The sequence below is a fragment of the Muntiacus reevesi genome, chromosome 18 (genome assembly GCF_963930625.1).
Source record: "Muntiacus reevesi chromosome 18, mMunRee1.1, whole genome shotgun sequence".
In the NCBI taxonomy this organism is placed as follows: Eukaryota; Metazoa; Chordata; class Mammalia; order Artiodactyla; family Cervidae; genus Muntiacus; species Muntiacus reevesi.
The window spans coordinates 13,330,838-13,346,782 of NC_089266.1; the positions used below are offsets into that span (position 1 = coordinate 13,330,838).

Below are 15,945 nucleotides of genomic sequence, written 5' to 3' on the forward strand. Positions count from 1 at the left end.
TCTTTGCTCTCTGTGGTTTCACATGCTGCTCTCTAAAAGCTAATGTGTTCAGCTTCTCATTTATCAATACTGGGGAATGATACCTCTCACTTGAGCTAATGCTTATAAAGTAGCCTCTGTGTGCTGATAGTTATCATTTTGGCTTTTGAATCTGTGCATTAAGTGAGTTCTCAGGGCTAGAATACCTTCCCCAAGGATAAGTCTGTGTTGGAAGGAGCAGTTAAAGTATGTGCTCTTATTTTTCATATACTATAACCTCCTGTACTCAGTCAAGTGGATTATGCTCCTGGTTTGCAGTTTTGCAGTTATAAGCATAGAGTTCTGCTTGCACCAGCACGAAGCACACCCTGAGCCCTTCCCCTGGCATTAAGTTGCTCTATTTCTATCCAGTTCAGTCCAAAACTTAGGACGGGTTAAGCACCAGCATATGATGCTGTTTATATTAGTTTGTCATGAAAAGGGGATTTTTGAATTAAATGTCGATAACTCAGCTCCTTCTTAAATCTTTTTATCAGCTTTTTCATTCTTGCACCCTGGCATAATGACACAGGTATTACGTAAACAAGGTACCTCTGAGGGTTGCTTATAAAGATCCGTGAGAAAAGATAAATATGTGATGATACACTGATATCCTGAAATATGAGCTGCAGGTTTGTATTTTCTTTGTGGCATCGGATATTGGTTTTCGTGCTTTATTGACCTGGCAGGGAGAGAGCTGACGAAACACCGAAGAACTTTACACCTTTTTTTTTTAAACCTCTCTGTCTACATGGAGAAATCTGAACATTGAATCACAGAGCCAGAAAGACTGATGGGGCTAGCCAGTCATGTCTTCGCAGAGCCCAAATCAGATTCAGCCCTCAGAAATAAAAATACACACCTTACCTTCCCAATGGAAAAAAAAGAATTGAAATTGGGCTTGTTGCAGAGTTGCTCTCAGGCAAACGGAGGAGTTGGGCTGTGAACTGTGACAGTTCTGTTCAATAAGAAGCTGGTGTTCTCAATGACCCGCGTTAAGGTCGGCAAGATTAGAGTGAGTTTGTATTCGGTTAATCACTCTTTCCCTTCTGTCAGGGTCTTTGTCAGTACTGCGTTGCTTGGGAACATCAGCAACAAGAATCCTCCAGAATGCTAATGTTAAAGACATTTAAGTTTAGGGCAAAGCGAGCCAGACATCTCTTCCTGCATGGCAGGAATCAGGCATCTTGTAGAGAATTGTCTTTGGAGGAAGTAATTTTATAATTCTGTCCCCTGGGCTTAACACCTTCAAATAAGCTTCTAAACCAAAGATCCAGCAAATATAAAAGTGCCTGGCCTTAAAAAAGAAAGAAAAAACTTTTGCATAATCATAAAAATAGAATCACTGATAGATGGCCACCTTGAGGTGTGAAGTAAGTAAGCCACACCCAGGTACAAAATGACATGTCCCAGGTTTTTTAAAGAATTGTGATGAATATACATCACATAAAATTTACCATTCTAATCATTTTTAAGTGTACTGTTCAGTGGCATTGAGTGCATTCACATTGTTATGCAACCATCAACACCATCCATCCATCCCCAGAACTTTTTCATCATCCCAAAGGGAAACTGTCTTGCTGAGTGCTAACTCCCCACCCCTGGCAACCACCATTCTGCTTTTGGTCTCTGTGAATTTGACTCGGGACGTCATATAAGTGGACGTTCCCAAGCTTTTTATAATATTTTGGGAAATGTTTGATCTGACTTCCATCTAAGAAAACTTTTATAGAAGGAAATGATGGTCTTGGGCTGATGGTCAGGTTTTCCTGATTTTTGCATTATAGAGGTATGTATGGCAGATGTCTTGTTCTTTTAGCCTTCATAAAACTATACCCAAACAGAAACAGATGAAACAGATCTTCACCTCCCAGTCAGATATGTTGCCAAATAGGAGCCATAGCTACTTAGTGTAGTTTTACATTTTAATGAAGCATATTAATTTGTAAGTTTCTTTCTCACTTGATTCTCACCATGTCCTATGAAGTATTTGCTTAGTCCCATTTTAATGATGAGAAACTGTGGCTCAGTTCAAATTGTCTGGGGCTACAAAACTCATCAACAGCAGAATCGGGACTTTGGCCTCCAGTTTTCAATTTTAAAAGTGCAGTGCCTTCCACCGTAGCACACTGAACTACTATCACCTCGCTGGAGGCCCACGCAATGCCAGCACTCAGAGAAGAAAGACTCCTCCAAATGTATCCCTGGTTATCCATGCTCTCCCTCACTAGCTTGGAAAAACATGGAAACCCTTGACCTGACAAGCCAGCCTCCAAAGTCTTGGTGTGGACTGAAGGCCTGACTCTCTGTCACTGATGGCCAAGTTTAGGGCTTAGGCCAGCACTGTCCAGTAGAAATATGTGAGCCACAGATGCAAGCCATATATGTAAAAGAAACAAGTGAAGTTACTTAAGAATATATTTTAGGGACTTCCCTGGCAGTCTGATGGGTTAAGACCCCACGCTTCCAGTGCAGTGGGTTTGGGTTCAATCCCTAGTTGGGAAACAAAGATTCTACATGCCACAGGGTGCAGCCAAGATAAAAAAGAATACATTTTAGTTAACCTCATATCTCCAAATTATTTCAATATGCAATCAGTTTAAAAATTATTAATGAGCTATATTACTTTTTGTTATTATCAAGTTTTTTGTTGTTGTTACTAAGTACCCATTTTACACTTTTAAGTGATCTCAAGCCAGATGCTAAAATTTTGTCAGAGGTACCTGATGTGAATTGAGATTTCATAAAAATTTGCAGTTGAAACAGTAGATTGATGTAGCCGAAGGTGTCTCACAAATATATGGAAAAGTTTTCTTATAGCTGAATTGAGTGTCAGTTTAACATTTAATTAAAAAGAAGGAAAATTTAAAATTCAGTCCATCCATTGCACAGGCCACATTTCAGATGCTCACAAGCTACATGTGGTGAGTGGCCACCATACTGGACAGCACTGATTAGGTGAGCAGCTGAGGCTGCCCCAGACTGGACCCAGCGGCACTGGCCTAGACAGGGGTCAGCAGCCTTTTTCCTAAAAGGCCATATAGGAAATGTTTTCACCTCCGCAAACCACATGGTATCTGTTGAAACTACGCAATTCTACTCTGATATCATGAGAGCAGCCACAGAGTGAATGAGTATGACTATTCCAATAAAACTTTATTTTACAAAACAAGCCCCAGGCCACATAATTTGCCCACTGCTGGACTAGAGCATTTGTTCTGCTGCTTCACCCATGCTGTGAAGGTCTAGAACACAGCTGGCTCTAGCCTCTAGTTTTCTGAGATGAGGCTGTTAAAACCTGGCCCCATCGCATCCCCTTCCCAGTGTGTAGTTACAACTTTGGCACCACTTGGTGTGAAGACTGCAATGCGCCGGTGTCCTGGGTGATGTTTCATCTTTCAGACACACTTTTCAGGGGGCTCCTTGTGCATGGGGAGGCAATTGCTTCACAGTGCTTTGAGATCTGTGTGTTGAGAGTGGAGAAAACTGGGGGTAAAAAAGCCAATAAAAGCATTCTGGGTATGTGAATAATGTGTGAAACTCCCAGGGACACCAGGGTATACCACCCTCTACTCTTTGCTCTCTCCACACAGCCAGAGAGAGGCAGGAATCATGCCCACTTCACAGATGGAAACATACACAATAATCATGTTAAATCATAGGGACAGATATTTCTCCCTGTTTATGATATTATGTGGCATGCATCCATTTTGATGTTAAAGGCAGAAGTAGTCATATCATCAGGGAATAACTCCATCCAGACTAGGTAATATTTATTGCAAAGCAATGGTCCCCACCTTTCACATCATGATGTTTGAAAATGGTATCAGTACTAATGGAGAAGAGAAAGGGGGCAGGAAGGGAGGGACTGGAAGAAAGATAACACCCCATGGTTCTTTAGGGAGGGGGAAATAGAGGAGTCTGGCCTTGCAGGGATCTCTGAAGCTCAGCAACTGGGGGAAGGGGCAGTTAAGTGAAAATCAGTCATAGCTTGGGGTTCTGCTGAACCTAAACTCTTCAGGTCCAAAACTTTCTCCGGCAAGAATGATGTTCAGGTGTTGGTGGTGGTCATTTAATAATCCCTTAAAATACTCAAGAGTTTTGACTTGGGGGTCACCTTTTCTAAAATCAGGGTTTGAGGCTGAACTGAATTAAGTACCTTGATCATGCGTGGTCACATTTGCAAAATAGAAGGTGATGAAACTGCTTGGTTTTTCCAGGCACATTATGCAACTCTGCCTTCCCTCAAGTTCTGCAGCTCTATTAAATGTTCAGTGCTGTGTGCAAGTGGGAAAGATCTGCATCCCCGTGATGGTTTTTTTTTTTTTTTTTTTGACTACAGAGATAATTATTTGGGGTAGCTGTTCTGATGATGGCTCGCACAGAGGCTCAGCCCTGCAGCGCAGAGCTGTCTCTAATCGTGATTGCCTGTAATGATGATTACCCCAAACTCTGGAATTATAACAATGGATTTTACAAAGTTAGAGCATAATTACTCCGCCGTTCCATATGTGAACACAGTTTAAACATCTTTGATCTGTTGAATGATATCAGACTTTTGTTCTTCATCTTCTGAAATAGTGAAGTTCAAAGGCAGTGACTCCAAACCATCCCTCTTTGTTCTTCATAGTGAGATCAGGTTTATTAAAGCAGTTCACCTGTTAGCGAAATAAGGGCTGAACTTGGGTGGAGAAGAGTTCAGGCCTGTGGTGTTCAGATCCCAGTTCTGCCTCCTGGAAGCCACATGGCAGGAGAAAGTGTCTAGCCTCTCAGAGGCTAGTCTCAGATCCCTCATCTGTAAATACCTAACTGGCTGAATCTTTGTGAGTCTTAGAAATGAATATAAAGCACCTAATGGGTGCCTCACACCGATAGGCAATCAGTGAAGCTTTTTCACCACCACCATCATCATCATCGCCTTCACCATCATCATCAATTCTGTTATTGATTCTCTGGCTTTAACATCTTCACAATCCTTCTGAGTCTATGGATTTTGCAGCCTTCACTTTACATAAAAATTAGTTTAAAGCTGGTGATCTGTGGTGTGGTGTTCTCACTAACTTAGGGAGGAAGCTTTATGAGAAATTAGTGTTAAAGAGGAAAGAAGAAACAGGCCCTCTAAAGATGGAACATTCTGGTCTTGGCTCCATCTGGTACTGAGCAAGTGAATGAATACCTCGCCCTCTGCTGAAGTGGTTCTCAGCTTTTAGCTTGTGTTTGAGTAAGATCCCAAACTCCCTATATCTCACAGTGTGAGTGTAAAATGAGCTGGAATTGACCCAGGATTTAGCATTTTTAGGAGTATCTCTGGTGATTTTGAGACATGGTTCAAAGACTGTTTTGTCCTGTCCCCTCCAGTTGAGAAACTTCTGGATGCATGTGTCTTTGAGTGAATTTGTGTTTTAAAACCTCTACTTCTGGATGGCCCAGCTCAGATGGCCACAACAAGCAGAACAGGCCTGATTTGCTTGAGAGCAAAGAAAGTGACAGGTGCAGAGCCCTTGATCATCTCGGTGTCTGGGCTTGAGTGTCCCGCCATCCCCAGCACTGTCACCCACGCGACTGAATCCAGCGTCTGTCAGTCGCCCACAGGCTGACGCTATCTTAGTGAGCTAACCCTGGTGTCTGCCCTGCGATGGCTCATTCAGGAGCCGCTGGAATGATCAATGAGGCTGGGCAGCCAGGCCCTCCTCTGCCTGCCGGTGAATCAGCCTCTGGCTGCCTTGGCCCTTTGCTTTCAACACAGAGCAGGAAGCACTTGAGCTGAGCGCAGTCAGGCTGACTCGAGTTTGGCTAATGGCTTTTCTGTGTCATGCATTGTCCTTGGTCCCATGCATTTCCATGCGTGAGTGGGTTGGAGCTCCTGGAGATGGTCCAGGAATAGATATCCCTTCTGCATCCCCGCCCCTGACTAAAGCCCTGGACAGCATTTTGGTTTAAGGGTATCCGCTTCAGAAATGGGGTCAACACTAAAAAAAATTGAAGTTGTCAATTGAAGAAAAATTCGCAACCTAAAAGATGTGTTAAATTGTATTTGGGGAGCTTACTGAGAACTAGAGAGAGCTCTGAGAAGGGAGGAGCCAGGATATATAGGAGTTTTGGCTGGGGAAAAAACACCATGTAGTCGAACAGTAAAAAAAATACCATGTAGCTGTAAAAGATACGCTAGTCACAAAAAGAAACCATACATCTCAAGGTAATGATTTTAGTGCCTTTTTTTTTTTTCATGAATGGGAAGGTGCATGAGTCTAGGTTCTCTGAAATGTTTCCTTACGTATGCATCTAGAGCCAGTGTCCAAAGCACAGAATGTTACCTTTTCTTCTCCATCCTGAATTCTGCTGAAGGCTCAACACTGAGGCTTGTTGTGGGTTGGAGTCAAGAGGCTACAGTGGCTGATGGCATGATGGCAGGCAAATATTCATTGTTTACTGGAATGGCAGCAACATTCCCTTTCCACAAGGTGGAAATGAGATAATACAGAATTAACCATTTTAAAGTCAATTCATATGCATCTAGTATATTCACCACATTGTACAACTACCACCTCTAACCAGAACCAGACTTTTCATCACCTCAGAAGGAAACCTTGTACTCACTGTATTGTATTGGTTGGCTCGGGCTGCCATAGCAGAACACCACAGAATGGGTGGCTTAGCCAACCAGCACTGTAAGGGCTGACAGTGTGGATGGTGGAAATCAAAGATCAAGTGTCAGTAGTCAGGTCTGGTTCCCTCTGGGAAGGCTGGGATGGAAGGATCTCTTCCGGGTCAATCCTTGGCTTGTAAATGGCCAGCCTCCTGCATTACTTCACCACGTCTTCCTTCCTGAGTGTCTCTATGTCCATCTTGCCCCTTGGGGGCTTCCCAAGTGGCACTAGTGGTAAAGAACCCATCTGCCAATGCAGGAAACGTAAGAGACCTGGGTTCAACCCCTGGGTCAGGAAGATCCCCTGAAGGAGGAAATAGTAGCCCACTCCAGTACTCTTGTCTGGAGAATCCCATGGACAGTGGAGCCTGCCAGGCTACAGTCCATAGCGTCGCAAAGAGCCAGGCACGACTGAAGCAACTTAGCACACACACGAGGAAACCAGTGCTGTTGGATTAGTGCCCATCCCAGTGACCTCATGTTATTTTGATTGCCTCTTTAAGGAGCCTGTCTCCAAATAAGGTCATACTCTGAAGTACTGGGACTTACATTTGACTTTTGGGAAACACTATTCAACTTATTAACACCCATGAAGCAGTATCAGTATCAGTACCCCGTTCCTTTTTATGGCAGAGTAATATTCCTTTGAAAGTAAGCATGTTTTCTTTGAACACCAAGTACAAAGCAGCTTCTAGTGAAATCTCCATCCCCTGGGCAGCTGAGCATTCTGCACTAGGCTTGTGTGCCTATCCACATAAGGGTGGAGTGTTGATCTCAGAGGTGCATCTCACAGATCTCCAGCCTATAACCTTTTTCTCACTGTTTCCTCCTGGAAAGAGGGTTAGTTAGTCTTTATGAGCAAAGGAAAGAGGACTTACTAAGGGGAAGCCAAGACAAGCTTCTAACCCCAAAATGTGTTTAAAAATAAATTTTGTCTTTGATTTCCTTTCTCCTCTCACTCCCTTCATCCTCAGCACAGACATAGATACATTAAAAGCATCTTAAATACAGACCCTTCTGGGGAGGAGTGTGGCACAGACAGGAAGCTCTGCCCTTTGAGAAGAGCCAGGCTCTGACGGCTCTTTCCATTGTCATGGTGACTGGGCCTGGTCCCTTGGGCTGACCTCACAGCAGAGCCTTTCTCATTCTCTCCACACTCCCCTCCCTGCACCTCCCTCGGAGTGAAACAGGGACCTTCAGACAGGTGAGTCCTCTCAGCTTTAGAACTGACTGCACTGTTGATTTGTACATTTCACCTCGCCCCCTTAATTTAAAATCTATTTCTTTTACGCACATAGACAGGAGACCTGCATCCCTGCTGACCCTGGCTCTTTGGGAATAACCCAGAGCCATCATTAGCTGGCTGCAGACTCAGGTCCCTTCCCCGCATCCATGGGCCTTGATGGTGCTGCCACTGTGTCATTTCACACCGAATCTGCAGGAAGGACCACAGCAGGGTCTCGTCACCCTGCCTTCTGATTCTGAGCAGACTTCCTTCATGCATAAGTTGTTTTACTCCCTCCTTTGCCTCTCTCTCTTCCTCTTATTTTCCCCTCCATTAAATTAGTTTTTGTTACTTGGGAAGTTCACTGGGTGAAGAGATGCATGCTGGCTCCAGGGTTTTCAGAGAGGCAAGAAAGAGACTGGAACAGCTCAAAACAGCAGACAGCATGGAAAATATTCACATTACGTGTTATTCTATTTTATCATTTTCATGTAAGCACATGTGGCTTCAGGGCCCTCAGGCTAGAAGGCCACACACTGTTAGTGGAATTGGTTGAAAAGGATTTATACTGTATAGATTTTCTCCCTTGTGGACCAGCCTAATGGTGGGTTCACAGTTTCCACTCAAGGGGGAGTCTGGGCATCTGGAGATTTTTTTAAGCTTCCAGGTCATTCTAATGTCCATTCAACTTTGAGAACCACTGTTCTAGGGGACAGAGACCTCCAGGAGAGTTTTAACACTTTGAGAGAGGCAACAAAAGAAACAGGTGACATCTAATCCTCTGTGCCCAGCAATGCAGTTAATTAGGCAGAAAGAATGGACAGAAATAACACACCCTGGTCTGTCTTGTGCCAGGCAAAGTAGGAATTTAGCTCCACTTAACCCTGTAAGGCCAGTGTAAAAAGGGAGATTCCAGCGTGCCCACCTCCCTGCTGCTAACCATGGGTTGGTTGATTGGCTGCCAAACCTTGAAAACCATCAGCCCCTGGTGAACATTCGCCAAGGTGACGCAAAATGGTCACAGGAACAAGCCTGCATTCTACTCACAGTTAGTTTTTCTCCTTACTCCTGAGGAAAAGTAACATCAGGCCCACGTGCCTGCTTTCTTTTCTCAACAGAAAGTGCTGATGCCATGAGTTGCTTGTGGCACCGTCATTGGGAGGGGGTGTTTTTAAAAGTGAGTGGTGGGACTGACCTGTCTGCATCCGTGTGTTTTGTAGTACAGAATTGGACAGCTGTACATGATCAGCAAGCACAGCCACGAACAGAGTGACCGAGGAGAAGGGGTGGAGGTCGTCCAGAATGAGCCCTTCGAGGACCCTCACCATGGCAATGGGCAGTTCACAGAGAAGCGAGTCTATCTCAACAGGTAAGTCCTGGCAGCTGGCGCTCCACCTCCAGGGGCCCTCCCTGCCCAGGAATCCCTCCCACCTGGCCTCACGGCTCCCAGTAGAGGCTGTGACTGTCTGGGATGAAAAGCTGATTTAGAAAGTCTTTATATCTGCCCTCCAAAACCACCAGTCTAGTTGCTTCCCTCGCATTCTGCAAAATAGTCCTCAAATGCATCTTCATCAGGAGAAGCTTTCCTTTTACCACTCGCAACCCTTCCACCACATGTTAGGATGAAATCTGATCTTAAGGATTAAAGGACTTTGTCTTCTCCCTTGGTTCTGGGATTAGCAGAAGGAAAGAGGCAGCTTTGCCTGTAAGCTGTAGAGAAGTAAGTGCTGAAGATAGTCGTGTACCATTGGGGTCTTAGCTCAGTAAGATTTCCACTTCCTGCCAGGTGACCACTCGAGTGTCCCCAAAGGGAATTGACAAAACTAACAGTCACCTGTGACCAAAGCGAGATACAGTATGCAGGTGGTTTCTATTTCTCAACCACTTGAGAAACTTTATAACTTTTCCTGCAGCAGAACAAGAAGTGGCCAGCTATCTTAGTCATGTCTGTGTTCTCTATCAAAATATTCATATTTATCTTAAAGGAGAGTAATAAACATTAGTAAGAGGGAAATTTGTTATAAATAGGATATCTGAACTTTCAGTAATAATTCCATTCTTCCCAAGGTGAAGGATGTCATCTCTCCTTTGGAAGGGTAAAAATTCAAGGATGATCAACCAGCACTGATCAGGACTGCCATTTCTGTTTTGCAAAATACACTTTTTAATCTTTTCTGTTTTCTTATTACTAATGACATAATTGATTATTGGGGCTTGTCTGATCTTCTCCCTACCTTACACCCCCTTCCAGGTCATTTTCTTCCTTTTACTTTTCTGGGTCAGAACATTTGTAGTCACACGCCATATGGGGTATATTTTCTTAAAACTAACAGTTAGTGCACCAGTGTGTGACCATTCTGGTCTTTGCTGTCCTCTCCATGAATACTCTACTACCATCTATGGCCTCCCTTAGATGGCCCATACTCATTTCTCATTATTCAGAAGGCACTACCAGCATAATAATTTTGTCCACTGACACTTGTGAATATTTCTCCATTCTCAGTGCTTTGACCACAAACCATGTTCCTGAGAGAGCCATATTTGGAGTCTCTCATTCTTGCATGACCTCCACCCTCCAACAGGCTGAAGGGGGCTATTTCTTCTTGATAGGAGTGTTTGTGTTCTCTCACTAGTGTGTTTGGAAATCTCTCAGGCCAATATCCTGACACTGAAGGCCTTGGTCTGATTAAACCAACACATTTTAATCAGCCCAAGGATGCAGTACCAGGGAATTCCTGAGTCATGATGAAATGCAAATGAGATTGATCCTGTTCACCTATTAGTAGCTGTGAATTCCCAGGATTTGGAACCTGTTCAGCCTGCAACCAGCTGTTGATTTGCAGGAGTAGCTAAGCTCCAAGTCTAGTCTGAGGATGGCTTCCTTAACAGAGTGGTTTCTCAATATGCTGCTTTGACATTCTTGGTGCTAAGGGTGTAAATAAAATATTGAGCATCACTCACCTCTGTAGAGCAAACAGAAGTGAGGAGAGTGCAAGAAAATAGATACAAACCTACAGAAAATTCCATTTCTCAGCAGACAATTACATTTTCCCAAGTTATTGCCTGGGGAATGTTCCCAATGTACCAAATTTAAGAAATTAGGAAACTTTATAACTTTTCCTGAAACAGAACAAGAGGTGTCCAGCTGTCTCTGTCATGTCTGTTTTCTCTATCAAAATACATGACATTTATTTTAAAGGAGGAGGGAAACTTGTTATAAATAGAATATCTGGACTTCCATAATAATAACTAAAAAGAGTAATATAGACCTTCCCCCTGCACCTCGTATGACAAACAGAGGATGAAATATAACAATATAAAACTGGGCAGGGGGCCCAGGTTCAGTTTCTGGGCTGAAAACTAGATCCCACATGCTTCAATGAAGATCGAAGGTTCTGCATGCTGAAACCAAATAATTAAGTAATTAAAAGTACTACTGGACTCCCCTGGTGGTACAGTGGATAAGAATCGGCCTTCCAATGCAGGGAATCGGCCTTCCAACGCAGCGGACACAGGTTTGATCTCTGGTCCATGAAGATTCCATGTGCTGCGGAGCAGCTAAGCCCGTGCACCACAACTAAGCCATCTGTGCTCTAGAGCCAGCGCATCGCAACTGTTGAGCCCTCAAGCTGCAGCTAGTGCGCTGGTGTGTCCCAGAGTCTGTGCTCTACAACAAGAGAAGCCCCTGCAATGGGAAGCCTGCGCACCACAATGGAGAGTAGCCCCTGCTTGCTACAACTAGAGAAAGCCCGAGCACAGCAGCGAAGACCCAGTGTAGCCACAAAAAGTACTAATAAAGGCTGCATTTTTAAGTAAAAGGAAGTTGAAACCAAGAAGAATGAGGAGGGAATCTAGAAGAAATAGTAAATATCTGGACAAATCTGAATAAGCATAGAATGTTGCAAATATATGAATAATGAGTAATCGGAAATATACTCATGGAATTTAAATAATTCAGATAACAATAACAGAAGATGTTCAGTTTGGTTCAGTCACTCAAGTCATGTCCAACTCTTTGCGACCCCATGGACTGCAGCATGCCAGGCCTCCCTGTCCATAACCAACTCCTGGAGTTTACCCAAACTCATGTCCATTGAGTCGGTAGGGGTAGTAAAAAAGAAATGCTGTAAGTTACTAATATTATCTAGAAAGAGGAAAGACATGCTTACTAATTTTAAAAATTAAATTTTAAAAATTTAAAGCAAATATGCCTATTCAAAATGTAAAAGTAACCTCTAAAAGAATAGTAAAATAATATGTTTTGGTCATGCACAGTTTTGGAAAGCATGACCAGTCTAATAGAAGGCAGAGGAAGAACAAAGAGAAGTCTACAAAAAAGTATGGTAAATAGAAAACATAAATTGTGTTTGTCAGATGATAAATCAAAATGTATCACTGATCACAATAATGTGTTAAATCTTAAACCTGAACCTAGCTCAACAAAGATATGGCAACACTGACAAAATCACGAGTGCCCTGAAGTTATAATGGGAGATTTTAACCTACTTCTTTAATAAACTGATAGAGCAAGTAGACAACGTATTAATAACAAGCATAAAGAAGATATAAACAACTGAATTACAAGCTTGACCTAGTGGCTATTAATAGACCATGGAACCAACATGCCTTTCAAACACACATGAAAGTATATAAAAACCAAATACAAAGTAGGCCAGAAACCAGTCTCAAATACTAGAAAATTGATATCATGTAGGTCCTATTGGCTGATTTCAAAGCATGACAGTAAGAAATTGCTAAAACAATAGGTGAACTCCCACAACATATAGAAGTATAAACACTTCTAAGCATTTAATGGGTTGAAAATGTCAGATAAGATATTTAATTTCCCGGCCACCTTTGCGGCTAGGGATGGCATGTAACCTAGTTCCAGCCAATAAATTTTCCTCTGTGATTAAAAAGGGTAAGATATTCAAGGTGTTTCTAAGAAAGGGGATGAGAAGCACGTGGTGATGGCTGAGAAGGCAACAAATAGTGCCTACTACATGAATCTTGATAACAAAACTGAGCAATAACATTACAAAGGGAAACTTACAGATCAATTTCAATTAAGAATATAGACATGAAAATCCTATATGAAACTTTAGCAAATCAAATACTTCAGAGTATAATAGTAATAATAATTCATGACTTGATCAGATTTTGTTCATTAATATTAATATGAGAATTTGACAAGATTGCTGGGTATAAAATTCATAATAGAAAATCAATAGCACTATTACACAGTGGGAGCAATAAATGGAAAAAATAAGTTTTAAAAATTCCATTTATAAGAGAAAAGGAAACTTAAGGTACCCAGTAAAAAAAAAATCTACAGATACACAAAATCTTTTTGGAGGAAAATATGAACAATTAACCAGAGAAGGCAATGGCACCCCACTCCAGTACACTACCCTGAGAAATCCCATGGACAGAGGAGCCTGGTAGGCTGCAGTCCATAAGGTCACTAAGAGTCAGACAGGACTGAGTGAGTTCACTTTCACTTTTCACTTTCATGCGCTGGAGAAGGAAATGGCAACCCACTCCAGTGTTCCTGCCAGGAGAATCCCAGGGACGGCGGAGCCTGGTGGACTGCCATCTATGGGGTCGCACAGAGTCGGACACAACTGAAGTGACTTAGCAGCAGTATGAACAATTAACAGAGGATATTTTTTAAAAACCTGGACAAATGAGAGTATTCATGAATGGGACATGCTGCGTTATAAATAAAGTTCCAATCAATTTTCAGGTCCGTTATAAATTTAAGGTAGATCTGATTAAAATGCCAACAAGGTTGTTTTTAGATAGAATTTAAGGATATAATCCTAAAATTCCCAATTACTACAGCTTTATAAGTAGTCTTGATGTCTGGTAGGGTAAGTCTCTCCTACTTACTGACCTTTTCCAAAATTCTCCATATGAATTTTAGGATTAGAAACCCCAGTGATGTGAAGAATACTGGACGAAGCCAAGGACATTTAACCTGGAAAAGCTATATTAGGGCATATAATGGTGTGATCAGGTGGGAGAATAATTAGGCCCATGTATTCTGTATGACTTCAGGAGGACCAGTTAGACTCAGACCAGCGGGTGAGAATGCCAGGAGGAAAACTGAGGCTCAGTTTAAGGAAGAAATCTAAGTATTCACGCCACCAGAAAATATAGCAGGGTGATTTATATAGTGCATTATGCTGTTGCTGGGGGCGTTTGAGCAGAGGTAGAACACTCACTTCTCAGGCAGATTCAGACATCAAGTAAGTAGTTAAAACGGCATTTCAGATCCTTTTGAGTCCTAATTTTCTAGGCTTGAAGTATGTTTCAGATGTTACTCTAACTCTCCTCCAGCATACGTAAATGAGTAACCAACAAGGCACAAGATAAGGAGTACTTTTAGCTCCTTTTGCACAGATCTAAGTAAGTCCATTATTTTATCTCAGAACCAGGAAGATTATGGTTTAGTAAGAAAAAGAAAAAAAAATTGATATGTGACGTAACTATAAAATACCTATTTTTGTAATCATAAAAGTAAACTGTCTTTCCTGGTGGCTCAGACTGTAAAGAATCCATGTGCAATGGAGGAGAGCCAAGTTTGATCCCTGGGTGGGGAAGATTCCCTGGAGGAGGAAATGGCAACCCACTCCAGTATTCTTGCCTGGGAAATCCCATGGACAGAGGGGCCTCGCGGGCTACAGTCCACGGGGTCTCAAAGAATAGGACATGACTGAGCGACAAACACTTTGACTACTTCGTAGTTGCAAACTAGAGTTAACCCACCTCAGGCTAACACATGTCCTGCATGCTGAGGTCATGGGACTCTCATTATGGTGAGGCTGCTTTGTAATTGTAATTCATTAATTGAATATTTATTGAAATTGACAATGTGTAACAAATTGTTCTGGTATTGAAGAGAATCTCTTAATAAGTAAGGCATGGTCCTTGTATTCTGATCAAACTAGGGCCTAGGTCACCTGATGTCATTATTTGTAAGTCTAGCTGTCCATCTTATGAATGGTGTCAAGGAGGAAAAACTTTTTTTCCATCCACTTTTTGTTGTTCAGTCACTCAGTCACGTCTAACTCCTTGAGACCCCATGGACTGCAGCACACCAGGCTTCCCTGTTCTTCACCATCTCCTGGAGCTTGCTCAAACTCGTGTCCATTGAGTTGATGATGCCATCCACTGTCGTCCCCTTCTCCTCCTGCCTTCAGTCTTTCCTAGCATCAGGGTATTTTCCAGTGAGTCAGTTCTTCGAATCAGGTGGCCAAAGTATTGGAACTTCAGTTTCAGCATCAGTCCTTCCAATGAATATTAAGGGTTGATTTCTTTAGGATTGACTGGTTCGATCTCCTTGCAGTCCAAGGGACTCTCAATAGTCTTCTCCAACACCACAGTTCGAAGGCATCAGTTCCTGGACGCTCAGCTTTATGGTCCAACTCTCAAATCCATACATGACTATTGGAAAAACCAAAGCTTTGACTAGACGAACCTTTGTCAGCAAAGTAATGTCTCTGCTTTTTAATATGCTGTCTAGGTCTGTCATAGCTTTTCTTCCAAGGAGCAGGCAAGCGTCTTTTAATTTCATGGCTGCAGTCACCATCCGCAGTGACTTTGGAGCCCAAGAAAATAAAGTCTGTCACTTATTTGCTTGTTTCCCCATCTATATGCCATGAAGTGATGGGACCAGATGCCATGATCTTAGTTTTTAAGTGTTGAGTTTTAAGCCAACTTTTTCACTCTCCTCTTTCACCTTCATCAAGAGGCTTTTTAGTTCCTCTTCACTTTCTGCCATAAGGATGGTGTCATCTGCATATCTGAGGTTATTGATATTACTCCCAGCAATCTTGATTCCAGCTTTTGCTTCATCCAGCCTGGCATTTTGCTTGATGTACTCTGCATATAAGTTAAATAAACAGGGTGACAGTACACAGCCTTGATGCACACCTTTCCCAATTTTTAACCAGTCTGTTGTTCCATGTCTGGTTCTAACTGATGCTTCTTGACCTGCAATACAGATTTCTCAGGAGGCAGGTAAGGTGGTATCGTATTCCTGTCTCTTAAA

The 15,945-nt window shown here is 42.5% G+C and overlaps 1 protein-coding gene across 1 annotated transcript in view; it reads left to right on the plus strand.

Annotated features, from left to right (window-relative positions):
- Positions 1 to 15,945, plus strand: part of PITPNC1 (phosphatidylinositol transfer protein cytoplasmic 1) — a 253,207-nt gene that overhangs the window by 116,181 nt on the left and 121,081 nt on the right. Inside the window, exon 2 of the mRNA XM_065908682.1 lies at positions 9,110 to 9,258. Within this exon, the coding sequence (XP_065764754.1) occupies positions 9,110 to 9,258 (149 nt within the window). The remainder of the gene's footprint in view (positions 1 to 9,109; positions 9,259 to 15,945) is intronic.